This window comes from Ursus maritimus, unplaced genomic scaffold (assembly GCF_017311325.1).
Source record: "Ursus maritimus isolate PB19 unplaced genomic scaffold, ASM1731132v1 scaffold_2, whole genome shotgun sequence".
NCBI classification, from domain to species: domain Eukaryota; kingdom Metazoa; phylum Chordata; class Mammalia; order Carnivora; family Ursidae; genus Ursus; species Ursus maritimus.
The window spans coordinates 83,026,259-83,044,227 of record NW_024424452.1 but is presented as its reverse complement, the minus strand read 5'-3'; the positions used below and the strand labels follow the sequence as shown (position 1 = coordinate 83,044,227).

Here is a 17,969-nt window from a genome sequence, read left to right as displayed (position 1 = left end):
ATTTCCTACTATTTGCCAAACACAGTCTCCCTTCCGGCCGGGCCAGTTCCCAGATGCTTCCCACACGTGCCATGATCTCCCGCCTTCAGCCTTATTACAGGATCATCTTTCTACTGAGAATGCCCCGTCCATCCACAGAGCTTACAGTCTGCCTGTCCTTCCATGCATCTCATCGTCTCCATGACTTGAACTTTGTTGAACTCAACCTTCCGTGCATTCATTACTTTTACAAATATTTACGGTTCCCCTTCCGTGTTCTAAATGCTGCAATCAAAACTGACAAGCCTGCTTTCATGACACTTCAGTTTTTATTGGAAAGGCAGACATTGGCTGGCAGATTCGTAGCAATTTAGACAAGAATATCTTCTTGTATTCTTCTGTATCTGTAATTTTTATTCTCTTTCAAAATATACAGTAACTTCCTCGTTGGGATCATTTTTTCATTTTCTGTTGTGGGAATTCAGTATTTGCTTGTGGGCTGCTTCTAATCTCATGTCTCTAAATTTGTTCCTTTTTAGGAGAAGATCACATTTTACATGTTTCCTTTTCTTATTCTCTGTCTTTCTCGCCGTAGATTTAAAGAGTCTGGATCAACGAGTAGGAGGCTATTCAAAGGGCACCCGAGAAGGATGACATGGGTCAGTCATACTTAGGGAGGGGCAGGGGGGATGGAGAGGTTTGAGAGAGGAGAGCTCTTGCAGGATACCATGGAAGGGGAGAATTTAGAATGTCAATGAATTTCAGGGGGCAATGAAAGAAGAAATTAGATATAAACATTATTGAAGATTACACCTAATATCATTTAAAAAATAGGAAGATTCAAAGATGGCGTATTGCTCCTTTGGGTACATGGAACTGTACCATGTATCATGCCAGGAGGTTTGGATTTAGCACTGATGTCGGATTGAGTTCCGCCTCTTCTGTTTATATCATAGAATTAATAAATCACAACCAATGTCTACGTTCTGCAGCAATCTGAAAATTCAGGGCAGTGGTTTCATAGTGTGGATATGCCATCTAGTGGTTCAACTTGCACATTCTAATTGCATAGGATTTGGGTTTTCCTGTTAATAAATGTAAATATTCATTTTCCTTCATAAGAATGGCATGTTTACTAGAAACACCTGCCAAGGTCCACTTATCGTAAATCCACTAGTTCATGATATTGCTGATTTTTTTGTGCTTATGAATTCATTATAAAGGAATTGACAGCAGTCATTATTAATATAATTTCCCTGTGTTTTTTAAATATTTTATTAAATATTATATTTATTAAAATATTTTATTTTTAATATTTTAAAGCTTTTTTAGGCATTTGGAAAATAAAGAGTTGATTTTTATTTGACTTGGGTATTTCTGTACAATGAGGGTTCCTGTGTCTTGTGCTGGTAGGGTGAAGGCGAAACCAACTGAAAACTTGCTGACATATCTAGAGAGCAGGGAGATTATTAAAAGATGTAGTAGGGGGAAGCCTGGGTGGCTCAGTTGTTTAAGTGTCTGACTTTGTCTCAGGTCGTGATTCCAGGGTCCTGGGATCCAGCCCTGCTCACTTGCTTGCTCGCTGTCTCTCTCAAATAAATAAATAAAATATTAAAAAGAAAGAAAAAGGAAGAAGATGTAGCAAAACACATTTGATAGCAGAATTGATTTGCTGACTTTTACTATATAATAAGCCCATAAATGGATATACATTGTGTGTTTATTTCTAGTAAACTTTATAGCCTCCTATCCAAATTAAAGCTCCTGACATTTTCACACATATGGTCAGTTTAAAAAGAATAACAATAAATAGTTATGGAATTTTTCCTAGATGCTGAGTATTGTGCAAAGTACTTTATATAAATGGTCTCTGATCCCCACAAAAACCAAGATTAGTGTTATTATTCCCACTTTCAAGAAGAGGAAAGAAGTTCAAGGATTTCAGCTAATTCCCCTTGATCTCACATAGCCAAGAAGTGATTGTACCTGGAGGTCGTTGGTCAAGGTCTCCTTCATAGGTCTGAAGCCTCTTCTGTCACCATAGAATTCATTGTTTCCCTTACTCATGGGAGAAATGGGCTCAGCAAATACCTGCCGTACTTAAATTCAGTTAACATTCGAGCCCATAAGACAACTATATATACATTCATGTGTGATACTATGTTTTATTATATATATTCTCTCTATATAATTTAAAAATCATAAAGCAAATAAAGGTGTCACATTTCTGTGGTAAATCCCTCTCTCCAGAATGCAACTGTTCGTTATTTAAAGTTACTGTTAGAGAATTAGCTGGGCCTACCCATTTTGTCCAACATAAAGTCACAGAATATTAGTTGCATGTTAGCACTACCCAGGTCACGTATCTCTCTCCTCCAGACATTGAATCCAGCTTGCCTAGTGATACTGGATGTAGACAGGGGAAAACCCCTCCACACATCTCCAAGACCAAGTGGGCCACTCTAGCTCTACGTGAAAGGCGGCCATGGGTCCTAAGCTGCTCCGGCTTGCCAAGTATGGCAGGGGGCTGAAACACATGCAGATGATACCTTAATGTTGTTTAACAATCCCTGGGGTAGAGAATAAAGGGAATTGTAAAACAGTCCCCGTGATTTTCTTCCGTGCTCCAAACTTCTAGCTCATTGATTAAGATGAAATCCTATAGTCCTGTTCTAGGGGATGGAGTCTTCCTGATTTGAAGGGTTCCAAATAAGCAACAGAGCCAAGATTAACATACAGGCCTCTCTTCCAAAGCCCATTCCCATTGCTCTGCAACAACTGCTTCAACCAAATTCCAAATCTTGTCTTCCTTCCAGAAGTTCTTAACTAGGTTAACTTCATACCAGAAGAGAATATAATTGGAATAGCAATTCTTAGAGGCTGTAGTCACCATTAATTTGAGTCTATATGAAAATTATTCTGAATAAAAAAGTCATCATCAATAAAATTACAAGGTATGGTATTTTCTAGATAGAGGACATCCATGTTTTATAACTATATTTGTTTAGCTGAGAAAGAAGGGCAATTCTCAAGCAATACCTTCTTTTCTCATTAGGCTTAAAGGAAGTCTTTTACTCCCTCATTTGGGAGTAATGGTCCCTCATTTCTGCTTGTCCACTAACTGGAAAGTTCTACATTTAGTAGTTACTTATTTCTTCCCTCTTATCACCTCCCCATTGAAAACGAGAATAAAGATAAATTTACCGGGTTACAAACATTTTCTTTCCAATTTTATCAGCACAAAATCTGGAACACTCCCAGAATAGTTCTTTCTCTGGTTGGGGAAGGAAGACCATCTGGATACGAGCTTAACAAGAGTATAATGGTGGGGTGTTGGATTCAAATATACACATATGTGACTCAATTCAAAAAGAAAACTATGATAAAAAGATCAACTAGACTTTTGTTTTGACCAAACAAACGTTTACATGAGTTTAGAACAAGACTAATTATACATCTTTTCCCTCTATTTGCAGGTGATAAAGAAAGCCATAGTTGAAAGCATTGAATACAGAAGACAGAATCCGTCTCGCTGCTCTGTTTCCCTTAGTAATGTTGAGGCAAGACGATTCTTCAACAAAGAGTTTCTAAGCAAACCCACAGCATAGTTTGTGTTGTGGAAAGGGCAGCAATTTCTGATGCTGAGGCAGTTTGAAATTCCATTACAACTGGATTTAAAAGCATAGTACAAATATTAGTACAGATCACAAGAGACTGGCTGATACTCGAAGCTGCAGTTACATAGCTGCGCGGGAATAATACTGTTATAAATTTGTTAGGTTGACAGATGATGTGATTGTTTAAAAATATACTCAGCTACATTTTCTGTCAGTATGGATTTCCTAATGCAAATGTAGGGACAAATCCTGTAATTTTAGACATTCCTCACCAACTATCTTATGTGTCCTCTTTTATAAAAAAAAAATGTTTTCTTTTTAGAATATTTAACAGTTCAGTCTCAATAAGTATGACTTTGCATTGTGTGTAAATGTTATTCACTGACTGGATTTTTTCATACCATGAGACAACACTATTTTTTATTTATATATACATGTATACATCTATGAAATAAATACATCAATATGCAATTAGCATGAGATAACTGAGCTTTTGTTTATTTTTAATGGAGTATTGCACTGTAGCTACAAAAGATTCTCAGATTCATAGATTTCAAACACAAAATTTGTTAATCCTAAATTGTAATGTGAAACTTATCATTTTAAACCATGGTTATTTTTCTTAAAGGAGAAAGCATGTATAATTTCTTGAACAAACCCTATATCTTTATTCAGCAAGTAGGAAAGTAACCTCTTCTCGTTTAACATTTGACTTTGAGATTATGTTGGACTGTTTATCCGCCAGAGAGCAGTTGACCTCAGAGAAAAATCCAGAAGTTTAGCAAGGGCTGTATCTGCAAGACGTGTCTTAGGGACAGTCTGTACTGTATGACTGTGGTTTCGATTACCGTTGAACTGCTAAGGTTCAGGGTTGGTGTAAACATAAGGAGAAACTAACATAGTAAAGGAAACTTATTCATCCTGTCTATTGTTGGTCACCTCCACTGGAATGTAAGGTCCTTGAGGGCAGGTCTTTTTGTCACTTTGTCCACTGCTGCACCCCAGATCCTGCGGCATGTCTGATAGCCTGTAGTGGGTGCTAATTTGTTGTATTCATAAATCAACCAAGGGAAGAAGGAACTTTCAAGTGTTCCCTTCTTTATTATTATTTGTTATCTTTCCTCATAGGTATAAACGTGAATAAAAGGGGGGAAGAAAAAAGACACATGAATAGAGAGGTTAAAAAGAGGTAATTCAAAGAAAGAAGAATGAATATCCAATTTTCTTAGCACCATTTATTGAAGAGACTGTCTTTTCTCCTTTGAGTATTCTTGGCCGTGTCAAATATTAATTGATGGTATATGCTTGGGTTTATTTCTGGGCTCTCAATTCTGTTCCATTGGTCTATTTGTCAGTTTTTGTACCAGTACCATACTGTATTGATGACGATAGCTTTATAATATAGCTTGAAAGCAGGAAGCATGATGCCTCCTGCTTTGTTCTTTGGATTTCTTTGGCTATGGAGTCTATCGTGGTTCCAAAGACATTTTAGGAGTGTGTTTTCTACTTCTGGAGTCTTGATGGGGATTGCTTGAATCTATAGATGGCAGATTTTGGTTGTATTGACATATATGTATGTATTTATATATGTCAAAACTTTATTTATAGCTCTGATTTTTTTCATCAATGTCTTATAGTTTTCAGAGTAGAAAATTTTCACCTCAGTTTAATTTATTTATAAGTATTTTATTGTTTGATACTATTGTAAATGGGATCGATTACTTTATTTCTTCTTCAGAAAATTTGTTATTAGTGTATGAAAACACTACTGATTTTTGTATATTTATTTTGTATTCTGAAACTATTTTGTATACTGCAGTGGAATTCACTGATTAGAGCTTTTTTTTTTTTTAGTTGAGTCTTTCGGATTTTCTACATATAAAAGCATGTCATCTTCAAAAAGAGACAATTTTACTTTTTTCTTTCCAATTCTGATACCTTTTATTTCTTTTTCTTGCCTGATTGCTCTAGCTAAAACTTCTAGTAGTATGTTGAGTAGCAGTGGTGAGAGTAGACACATTCGTCTTGTTCCTGATCTTAGAGGAGAAGCTTTCGACCTTTTACCATTGAGTATGTTAGCTCTGAGTGTATCATATATGGCCTTTATTATATTGATATATCTTCCTTCTATGCCTAATTTGTTAGGAGTTTTTATCATGAATGAATGTTGAGTTTGGCCAATGCTTTCTGTGTCTATTGAGATGATCATATGATTCTTTTCTTTACTTCTATTAACATGCTATATCACATTGATTGATTTGAATATGTTCAACCATCCTTGCATCCCAGGGATAAATTCCATTTGATCATGGTGAATGATCCTTTGCATGTGATGCTAAGTCCCGCTTGCTGGTATTTTATTAAGAATGTTTGCATTTATATTCATCAGGATATTGGTCTGTAGTTTTCTTTTCTAGTAGTGTTCTTTTCTGGTTTGGTATCAAGATAGTGCTGGCCTCAGAAAATGAGTTTGGGAGTGTTCCTTCTTCTTTGATTTTTTTGAAAGAGTTTGAGAAGAATTGGAACTAATCGTTCTTTGGTGTTTGGTAAAATTCACCAGTGATGCCATCTGGTCCTGGGCTTTTCTTCATTGGGAGATTTTGGATCACCGATTCAATCGCTTTACTAGTAACTGGTCTATTCAGCTTTTCTCTTTCTTCCTGATTCAGTATTGGTATGTTGTATGTTTCTAAGAATTTTTCCACTTTTTCTCGGATGTCCAGTATGTTGGCCTCTTATGATCATTTGAATCTCTGTGTTATCGTTTGCGATGTCTCCTTTTTCATTTATAATTTTATTGATTTGGGCCCTTTCTTTTTTTTCCCTTGGTTAGTCTAGCTAAATTTTGTTTATCTTTTCAAAGAACTAACTCCTACTTTGGTTAATCTTTCCAATTGTTTTCTGTTCTGTGTTTCATGTATGGCTGCTCTAATCTTTATTATTTCCTTTCTTCTGCTAACTTGGGGCTCAGTTTGCTGTTCTTTTTCTAGTTCCGCCGAGAGTAGAGTTAGGATGTTTGAGATCTTTTTTGTTTCATACTGTGTTTATTGCTATAAACTTCCCTTTTAGTACTGCTTTTGCTGCATCCCACTAATTCAAGTATGTTGTTTCCATTTGCATTTGTTTCAGTCTTTTCTTTTTATTTGCCCCTTTCATTACATCTTTGATCCATTGGTTGTCAGTAGAGTGTTGTTTAATTTCCACATGTTCATGAATTTCCAGTTTTCTTATTGTTGATTTCTAGTTTCATGCCATTGTACTCAGAGAAGATACCTAGTATGATTTCAATCTTCTTGAACTTATAAAGACTTGTTTTGTGGCCTAACATATGGTATATCCTAGAAAATATTCCATGTCCACTTGAGAAGAATGTGTATTCTGCTGTTGTTCAATAGAATATCCTGTATATGTCTGTTAGGTCCATTTGGCCCATAGTGTTATTCAAATCTGCTGTTTCTTTATTGATTCTCTGTCGGGGTGATCTATCCATTATTGAAAGTAAGGTATTAAAATCTCTAACGATTATTTTATTACTGTTTGTTTCTCCTTTTAGCTCTGTTAGTTTTTGCTTTATATATTTAAGTGCTCCAATGTTCTTTTTCTTTTTTTTTTTAACTTCTTAACTAGAGTCTTAAGTGAATTATGCACCACTATTACCATATTGCAGAATCTAACTATGACTTTATATTTACCATTACCAGTGAGATTTACACTACCTTTTTATGATGTTAATTAACATTCTTTTCCTTCCACTCAAAGAACTCCCTTCAGGATTTCTTCTAAGATAGGTCTGGTGGTGATAAACTCCCTTAGCTTTTTTTGGTTGGGAAAGTCTTTATTCCTTTTTTGTTTCACTGGGTATAGAATTCTTGGTTGACGATTATTCTCTTTCAATATTTGAATAGCCTATTCTCTTGGCTCCACAGATTCCCCTGTAATCCCTGTGGTGTAAAGTCAGAGTAGGGGCTCCTGCAAAGCAGCTCACAATGGTTGGGCGTAGGGGGCTGGTTGTCTCCAGGTTCTCTTTTCCCACGAAAAGAACCAGAAGCTCAGAAAAGACTTTATGCATAGTGCTGCACTGGTCTGGGGAAGGGGCAATTCAGTCCATGTGTAGCTGCTTCTCTTACCCTACTAATGTGATCTGAGTCTCTGTGGTGCAGGGTGAAGGGGGGTGGTTAGCACTACCCCCATGTTCTAGGATTCTCAGTGGTGTCTTGTTCTTAAATAGTTGTTAGTCGTACTTGTGAGGAGGAGCAAAGTCGGGAGCAACCTATGTTGCCATCTTGGTGATATCACTCAATCTTGGCCTTTAAATCCTATTATTTGCAAAAACACATCTAGGCTTTTTGGAGAGGTGGCTGATTTCAGGGCTGGGACAAGAAAAGTGTAAAATAATCTTAGACCATTTTATTTTGCCAGAAAGCAAGGAAGAGCTCAAGGAATAATAGGGACATGTCAAAAAGACACAGAACCCAGCTTGAAGGGATACCCACTGGCTCTATTTGGGAAAATTGAGCATTACAATAAATAATAATGGTAACAGACCATAATCTGTTGGCTATGCAGCAGATCATAATCCCATTGAATACTATAGGAAACCATTACTCTGTCTTGATGAATAGATAAATATGTTTATAGCTAAATAAATCATTTCAAAGTATGCCATTTTATAAAATGCTTATTAATTACAAAGGGGGGAAAGTAATGTTACAGTGGAAAAACCTTACAGAATAATCAAAGTTATCATCAGTAATTGGACAAATTGAAATCTTGCATACCTAATAGAATGCAATGGCAAGGGTGCAGCATTGCTCTTGTGATAAGTTTCACAAAGATCCATCACCTGAATCTGTTTATGATTCCAAGTGGAATTGAGGGAAATTCCAAGCCCAAATTGAGGGAAATTCCAAGCTTAATTGTCTGTAATAGTCAAAATTATTAAGGTCAGGAAAATCAAGGAAAGACTAAGGAGCTGTTCTGGACTGAAGAAGACTAAAGAGACATGACAGCTGGAGACAATGTGTGACTCTGACCTGAATTCTTATTGTTATAGAGGATGTCATCAGGACAATTACCGGAACTTGAATGGGTTCTGAGAATTTGATCATAGTAATGTATCAGTGTTAATATCCTGGTTTTGATTGTTGTACTGTGATTATATAGCAGATTATCCTTATTTCTAGTAAATACACATTAAAATTTTCATCGTAGTAAGACAGTATGTTGGCAACATACTTTCAAATGGCTCACAAAAGAAAAAAATCTCTTCAAATTCTACCTACAACTTTTCTGTAATCTTGACAATGCTTCAAATAGTTAACATTACCTAAAGCTTTGGCAGTAGGATCTCAGAAGTTTCTCATATAATTAAAGAGGTTTACATGTTGGGGGCACTTGGGTGGCTCAGTCAGTTGAGTGTCTGCCTTAGGCTCAGGTCATGATCCCAGGGTCCTGGGATCGAGCCCTGGATCCAGCTCCCTGCTCAGCAGAGAGTCTGTTTCTCCCTCTCTTTCTGCCCCACCCCCAGCTCATGCTATCTCTCTCACTAAACAGCAGCCAAACAGAAAAGTTTTGTGGGATAGAAAAGTTGTTCTTTTGGTTGAACAGCTTAAAAGTGCAGATCAGTAGACATATATCGTGTCCCAGTGTGTGTAAGATGCCATGCTTGGTTCTGCAGAGAAACTGTAGCGGTCACTGTTGGTGGCCCAGATCCCCTTTGCCGGCTGGGGGCACCCATCCCCCAGCTGCTGTGAGTATTGGCTTCTAAAAGCCCATAGCTTGCAGCCTTCTGAGAACTGCCTTCAGCTGAGGGGATGTGCTTGCGCTGTTAGGACTTCCTCCTGGAGGAAGGCTACAACCACTGACTGTAGGACTACAAAAGTCTACCTTACCTCAAGATGGACTGATTCTCTGATGCTTTTCCTACCCGAAGTTCTTCCCGGGATCAGGCTGAGGTAAGACTACAGTTAAATCCACTTTTTTGTCTAGCTTCTCTTCTTTATTGTTCATCTAAGAGTACTCCTTCAACCTCTTATGTAAGAACCTTCATCTCAGTCTCTTTTTCTAGAGAACCTGACCTAAGATGGATAGGATTGTTTCAGAGTTTACAAACTAGTAAGAAAGAAAGAAAATAACACCCGTAAAATGCCAAAAATAATGTATATACAAATCGCTGTGAGGGTGATTCGTTAAAAGTGGGAAATGGGGTAATTAGGGAAATTTTCAAGAATTGACGTTTAGATGAATTCTTAAGAGATAAGTAGAATTTTAAATAGGATTTAGGAGACAAGTGATTTCTCTACTGGAATAAGCTAAATACCTCCTTGTGGATTCTGTATCCCTCAGTACTTTTTTTTTTTTTAAGATTTATTTATTTATGGGGCACCTGGGGGGTTCAGTTAGTTAAACGTCTGCCTTCGGCTCAGGTCGTGATCCTGGGGTCCTGGGATCGAGCCTGCTCAGCAGGAAGCCTGCTTCTCCCTCTCCCTCTGCCATCTCCCTATCTGTGCTCTCTCATTCTCTCATGCTCACTCTCTTGTGTCCTCTCTCTCAAATAAATAAGTAAATCTTTTTTTAAAGAAAGATTTTATTTATTTGAGAGAGAGAGCACACAGGTGTGGGGGGCAGAGGGAGAGGGGAGAGAGAATCCCAAGCAGACTCCGTACTGAGTGCACAGCCTGACAGTGGGGCTCAATCCCAGGACCCTGATATCATGACCTGAGCTGAAACCAACAGTCAGCCACTTAACTGACTAACTACATCACCCAGGCACTCCTCCCTCAATAGATTTTTATACCACTTTAGGATTTGTTTTGACATCAATCCACTGACTTGTATTAAGTTTATGAAACCCTAAATCCTTAGACTATTTTGACAAGTAAATTTTTTTATATGTTGCAACAAGTTAAATCTAATCAAATGACATTTAATGGAAATGAATGGAGAACCCTGTACTGAAATCCAATAAACCAATAGTGCAGTGGAAAAAGGAGAAATACCACATCAAGGTTTTAGGGTAGACGTTATCTAGAATATCAAGGAAAAATGACTTTAGAGCAAGGGGGTGCAGGGAGGTGGTTAGGAACCATGTCTTGAATCCACTGATAAGGCATGTATTCAGAATCTTCTATACACTAGGTGTTTATTTGGGAACCACTTAACACACAGGCAGTAGAACTGTTTAAACCTATTGGCTTCCAATAATCTCAGTTTGGAATGAAAATATAAATCCTGTACATTGCCTCTCCCTTCCAGGATACCTAACAGAGCTTTTGAACCATGCTTCTTCCTGATGAATCTGGAGGGAGTTTGAGATTCCTGTGGGGTCCTGCCCTGGGTCAGTCACACCAGTTGATTGGGATTGGCGTAGGAGTTGAAAACCACACTACTCGGTTTCTTCTGGAAAAGAAATGAGATACTGTGCAGCCGCAGAGAGGGACAAAATTTCTACCAATGATATTGTTCAAAAAAATGGAATAAAATTCATGTTGTGAATAAATTCCTTGTCACTGGAGTTATTCACATATTCACAGAACATGAATCCAAGAGATTCATTTGCTCTGTGTCTAGTGGGGGACAGTCTAGATGGTGCTTTCCAACTCAGAGTATGTAATTCTGTAGCTCTGTTTGCATTTGAATTAGGTTGCTTATTCATCTCTGAAAAGAAATCTAGATGCTGAAATTTTAGGCCAGGTTACTGGCTGGAGAGAGAGATGTTAGGCCGAGTTCTAACCACTACCATGTGCTGAAACCCATCGTGTACGTTATCGTCTACACCTCCTAACATAGCAACTTTAGTAACAGTCCCTTTCCCTGATGTTTTAGCCTGCGCTCATTTCCTCTATTCCTTCACACTACGCTGAGTGAAGATACAAAGCAGATGGTAAATATGATGACTCGGTATTTAAAATACTATTGAAAAAAGAAGCTAAATGTAGTGTGGCTTACGAGGCTCTTCAATCCATAGCCACACAGACTTTTAGCCTGATTGCCCACCTCCCACCCCCTCCCGAGTTCCTGCCGAACTTCAGAGGTGCTTTCTCACACGCTGATCATTATTCACATTTTTCTCATTAACAATTCCTTTGTACAACTTTTTTCTTCTGGATTTTTCTTCTAGATCCAGCAGAAATATTCTTTTCAGTGAAGCCTCCAACTCCCCTTTGCAGAGTTAAGCACGACCCTCCCTGCTCCCACCACTGTGTCTCTAGAACATTATGGTCTATGTTTCCACCAAAGAAACAGCAAACCCACCTCAGGCTGAGTTTCTGATTTTCATCAGCTAAGCTCTTGTTTAATTAATTTGTGCTTTAGGTATTAGCATTTATGTTCTGCTTACTAAAGGCAAAGTGCTATGCTAAACATTGTAAAGCATCAAGGGAAATGGTGATGACATTAATCAGCTCTTGGAAATCATAATGGAATAAAGTTAATAGAACAATCATATACTAAACAAAAGCACCCCTAGAAAAGAAGGAAAAGTCTCTAAGAGAAGCCACATGAGAATAGTCTCGGTTGACTAGAGCACAGGAGGCCAGAGGCTCAGTGTCCTTGCAAGTCTCTCTGAAGCAAGTTTCATCATCCCCCAATCCAGCCTTCATACTGATATCAGAGCCTCCTTTAAAAATGCAAATGCAAATGTGATTGTCATTCTGCCACTGAAAATTGTTCAGCGCTTCCTCATTCAACCGAGGAACGTAGTCAAAACACTAAAGAGACACCTAGAACTTGGGGCTGTCTGGTTTCTACCTAGCATTTAGCCTTACCTCCCCGTCTCCTCTCCCATCGCACTCCTATCCTTCCTGCAGTCTGCATTCAGCTCCCCAGTCTGCGTTATTCTGTCTCACAACTCCTTTATATTTGCGTTTATATTTACCAGTCACTCCATCAGCAATGCCCTCCTCATGCCTGTCCTATTGACCATAAAACATCTCTTCCATGGGAGTCCTAGAACATCACCTTCTCTGTTATGTACCTTCCTCACTTCTTGAGTCAGATTGAGGAGTTCATTCCTCTGTATTATTTTCATTATACCGTAATTATAACTTTTATTACGATACATTCCCTATACTCCTAGAAACAGACCTGGCACACAATTGGTAATAATTCTTTTTGAGAAGAGTTTAGTGACATGATTTGGGCAGGAAAATAGAGCATTCTAGCTTCAGTCTGTTCCCATAGTATCGGAGGGTATTAATGAGTAAGCCTAATAGCTTTTGTCACTACCATGGACTCTTGGGGGGAAAACAGGCCTCTCGCAGTGTCCGAGCCTGCACCTACACAAAGGACCTTATCACTCTGAACACACACATATTGGCACTTAAAACTTCATTTGGTGGGACGGGGGGAAACCGCAATGAGAGACACCTGGGACTCCTGGTTCCTGGAAGAAACCGGGTACCCATAAGGCAGCAAGTGCCAGTGGGACCCACTGTCACCAAATCTGAGCTGCTGCCTCAGGGTAATCTTGCAGGTGTGAGCTTCCTCCACAGATGCAATGTAGGTGGTTGGGTCTGGACCGTAGGTACACGGGTCAGGAGGGGCCATGCTGCCCAAGGCATCTAAAGAGGTATAGACAGCATGCTCCTGCCAGCACTTAGGGGTAGCGAGAGATCTGGAACAGGACCTAAGTCTGCAAAGACTTGTTCAGAGGAGCAGCTCTTCGGGGGACAAGACCTATACCTAACTGCATGTCCTAACCTACTAAATCGGGAGTCTTCCCACTGAAGGCAGAGCTCCAGGTGACTCTGCCTTGCCAGGGAGCGGCTAGGAAGGATGGACTAAATGCTCTAATAAGAGACACCCGGGAGCGCTGGTGGTTGGCGAATCCCGGGACCCCCTCAGGCAGCAACTCACTACGGGGGCTATCTGTCCCCAGTGTGCAGCAGCCTCCTAGAGCTACTTGGGGAGGGGGGCCTCTCCACCCTCCAGGCTCTGCAGGGCGTTGAGGCCTGGCACAGGACACCCACGACCTGGGGGAGGGATGCGTGCTGCCCATGTGCGTGCGGAGCAGTTCAGGGTCGCCGGGGACTTGGATCAGGGAGGCCAGAGCAAGCGACAGGAAGGGCCAGGTCCCAGGAGCAGGACCATACGCTCAATTCCAAGCCCCAACCTCCACAAATGCCCATGTTCCATGAGGGCAGAGCTCAGAGAAGCCCAGATTGCTTGGCAAGGGGTGGGCCAGGCAGACTGGGTGGGACAGCCTCTAAGAAAGTGGACGCCATGGTAGGTGCAAAGCCAGGCGCCTGTCAGGCAAGGTCACATGGGGGCTCACAGGGGCTCCCGTGGAGCTGCGGCCTCAGGTGATTTGGGGCATGGGCGCCCTGGCACTGGAGCCTATGAGGGTTGTTAGGGACGGGCCCTCGCTGCACCCAGCTGGCTGACTAGCTGTGAACCACACTGTGCTTGCAACACAGTAGGGAAACCAACAATCCAAACCAGGGCACTGGTCTTTAGAAGCTGGCTCACAGGACGAGGATCTTGGGGACACAAGGCACCCCTTTCCAAGCACTAATCTACACAAACGCACATATTCCCCCTGAAGGCAGAACTGGGGGTTACTGGCTAGCCTTGTCAGCCAGGGCCAGACTGGCCAGGGTATCTATCACCTAATAAGAGAAGCCTGGGAGTCTTGGTTGCTGGAAAAACCCAGAACTTCTATAGGCAGCTAGTCCGAATAGGGAGCGACTGTCGCCAATGCGCGGCTGTGGCCTCACGGCGATTTTCGGAGGTGGGATCCCCCCATACTGGACCTACTGCAGGTCACATGGGACTGGCTCTGGCTACACAGGCCTGGCTGAAGGGGATGAACAGCACACGAGCGTGCAGCACGGTTCAGGGTAGCAGGGACCTCCAGCAGCACGAGCATTCTGAAAGGCTGGGTTTGTGACGGGGTTCTTGGAGACAAGGCGTCGGTGTACTTGCAACCACTAACCACTAAATGGAAAATATGCCCCCTAAATGCAGACCTTGAAGTTCCTCAACAGCCTGGTCAGGGGTGGGCTGGGAGGCCGCCGTGGTATCCACCTCTGAGGGACCGAGCCTTGTTTGCTGGAGATGCCCAGCACCATGTCGGGCAGCCAGTCCAAATGGGAACTAACTGATACCTGTTTAAGCTGCTGTCTCAAAATGATTTTGCAGGACAGGGCACTCTCCAGTTTGAAGGCTGTGTTTGAAGGTTTTGGGGACTGGGTGTCTTAATAAAACACACCTGGAAGCCTTGATTGCCCAGGAACCCCAACACTGAGGCAGTTCAAATGGGGACTGATTGTTACCAGTTCAAGCTGCCACCTCAAAGATTTTCAGGAGTGGGATCCCTCCACTCAGGAGGCCACGCGGGTGGTTGGAGACAGGCGAGAACTGCACAAGCCTCGAGGGGCGCGGGCTGCCTTCAGAGGGCTGCCAGGGTGCATGCTCTGCACTTGCAAGCCGCACGGATCAGAATAGCTGGGACCTGGAACCAGGCCAGGGTCTAGAGACGCCGTGTCCTGGGAGCAAGCCATAGGGATACAAAAGCATCTGCCTGAGTTCAAGCCTGAAGCTACACAAACGCACATATTCTTTCTGCAGTTTCGCTGGAGGAGTCCAGACTGCCCTACCAGGACAGGGCCTGGTGGGCTGCTGGGGTGTCCTTCACTAAGAGACACCCAGGAGCCTTGATTACTGGTGTACCCAGAACCTCATCTGGCAGCCACTCCAAATGGGGATTGGCCGCTGCCGGTTTAAAGCTGCCGCCTCAGAAAGATTTTTAATAGGTGGGCTCAGTCTGCAGGTGGTTGGGCAATGGCCCCATCTCCACAGGCCCCGAGGGCTCCCACTGCACTTGGTGGGCAGAGTGGATGTGAGAGCCGTGCAGGACAGGGTAGCGGGGCAGGTGTGTGGAGAAGCCCGGCCCTGGAGCAGGCTGTTGGCGGTACAAGGTACATGGTAATTCCAATGCTAACCTACATAAATGTGCATATGCCCCCGAGTGCAGAGCGGGAGGAATCTGGACCACCTAGCCGGGGTGGGGCCACAGGAAATGGTTGGAGTACCCTCCAGTGAGAGACATCTGGGAGCCTTGATGGCTGGAGAAGCCCAGGATACCATTAGGCAGCCCAGTCCAAATGGGGACTCACAGTCTCCAGTTTCAAATGGAGCCTCAAAAATATTTTCAGGGTGTGGGTTCTCTATACCCTGTGGCCATGACAGTGGCTGGTGTCCTGCAGGAGCTCAGCGGGTCTGGAGCGCCCCCTGTAGGCCAAGGCCCGCTAACAGGGTTTGGACTGCGCATGTGGAGACTGTGCAGGTCAGGGTAGCAGGATTCTGGAACGGGATCATGTAGGTCCAGGTTGGTTCGGAGGAGTGGGCTCTTGCCGGTCACTGGCATTTGCCTAATTCCAAGCCTTAAACTATACAAATGCACATATTTCCCCTGAAGGCCGAGCTGGAGAAATCCAGACTGCCTTGCCGGGGCAGGGCAACTTGGAAAATTAGGAGACTGTCCCATAGAGACACCTATGAGCCTTGATTGTGGTAAATTGGAAAAGCCCATCAGACAGCCAGTCCAGAGGAGACTCTCCCATAGAGACACCTATGAGCCTTGATTGTGGTAAATTGGAAAAGCCCATCAGACAGCCAGTCCAGAGGAGACTGACCCTTGTCAGTTTAAGGTGGAGCCACAGACAGATTTTTGAAGGGTGGGTTCTCTCCACCCTGGAGGCCAGCAGGCGATTTGGGAATGGCCTGAGCTCCACAGACCTGGAGGGCCCTGGAAGTCCAGGAGTGAGCTGTCAGAGGGCGGACTCTGTGTGCGTGGGTGGCACAAGTCAGGGTAGCCAGGGCCCTGGCGTCACGTAAGGGACGATACCTACTACTGTGGAATATGTCCCACCAAGGGCAGAGCTGGAGGTTTCTTAAGCTGCCTTCCAGGGAAGGGCCGGTCTTATAGGATATCCTTCATTTGGAGACACCTGGGAGTTCTGGTTCCTAGAGAATCCCAGTCGCCCCTTAAGGCAGCAAGTCCACATAAAGACTGATGTCACCCATTTGCAGCTGTTGGCTCAGAACTATATTCCGAAGGTGTGATTCTCTCCACGCCTGAGGCTATGCAGGTGTTCGGGGCCTGGCCAGAGTTTCACAGGGAGCCTTGATCACTCCTGTAGTCTGGGACCCCAGCAGGCAGGGGGACTGTTGCCAACTTTGGCTGATGCCTCAGCGATTCTGGGGGGATTGGGTGTACCCTTGAGGCAAGGTGGTACTGTTTTGGCCCCAGCTCCTCAGGCCTGTAGGGCCCTGGCTGCCAAGGGCAACTGACAGGCTATGTATAGTTTATGCAAACTGCCCAGGTCAGGCCAGCGAGGTCCTGAAACAGGACAAGTGTGACCAGAGGCTGGTTCTGAGGAGTGGACTGTTGGGGGTACAAAATGCCAGCCAAATTGCGAGGACAAACTGCCCATTTGGATTATTTCCCCGAGAGAGCTGCAGGTTTCTCACTTGCCTTGCCAGGGAGGGGCCAGGTGGCAGGAAAGCGTATCCTCCATGAGGAGACACCTGGGAGTCCTGGTTCCTAGAGAAGCCCCAGACCCAACAAACAGCGAGTCCACATGGGGGGTGTTGCCCATTCGCAGCTGCCGCCTCAGAGGGAGTTCTGGAAGGTGGTCTTCCTCCACACTGGAGGTTATGCAGGTGGTTGGGGCCTGTGGCCAGAGCGGCTGAGGCTTGGAGGGCCCATCTTCTCAAGGGTGTGTACTGGCTCTCAGTGCACGTACGCGAGCCTTCTAAGTCTGGGAAGCCAGGCACCTGGAGCAGGACAACGCCGGGCAAGGATGGGTCACAGGAAGGGGCTCTTGGGGGCACCTGGCATCTGCCTGATTCCAAACATTAGTCTCTACAAATGTGCATATTCCCCCTGAAGGCGGAGCTAGAGGAGTCTGGACTGTCTTGCCCGGGCTGGATCCAGAGAGCTGGTCCGGGTGTTCATTACTAACAGGCACCTGGGAGCCTTGATTACTGGTAAACTCAGGACCCGAGCAAGCAGCCCGTCCAAATGGGAACTGATTGTTGCAAGTTGAAAGCTGTTATTTCACAGTGATGGGGGTGGGGGGAGGGGTGGAGATTGGGCCCTCTCTGTGCTCTGGAGGCTATGCATTTGGTTGGGGGCTCATCTGAGCTCCATAGCCCTGGAGTATCCAGGCAACCAAGAATGGATGATGGGGTGCCTACTGCCCATGTGTGAGCTGTAGCAGGTCTGGGAAATCAGGGACCTGACCTGGGTCATGTCTGGAGAATCTAGGTCTCCTGAGTCATTTCTTGGGGGACCACGGCATCTGCTTTTTTCCAGGCTCTAACCTACACAAATGTGCATGTGGGGACAAAGAGTAGGCTGCCCCAAAT

The 17,969-nt window shown here is 43.2% G+C and overlaps 1 protein-coding gene across 3 annotated transcripts in view; it reads left to right on the top strand.

Annotated features, from left to right (window-relative positions):
• The window catches only part of PLA2G4A (phospholipase A2 group IVA), a 153,444-nt gene extending 149,377 nt beyond the window's left edge, over positions 1-4,067 (top strand). For all 3 annotated transcript variants that reach the window (XM_008696933.2, XM_040636272.1, XM_040636273.1), the window contains one exon: positions 3,456-4,067. In XM_008696933.2, the coding sequence (XP_008695155.1) occupies positions 3,456-3,587 (132 nt within the window). In that variant the 3' untranslated portion in view covers positions 3,588-4,067. The remainder of the gene's footprint in view (positions 1-3,455) is intronic.
• The last annotated feature ends 13,902 nt before the right edge of the window (positions 4,068-17,969 follow it).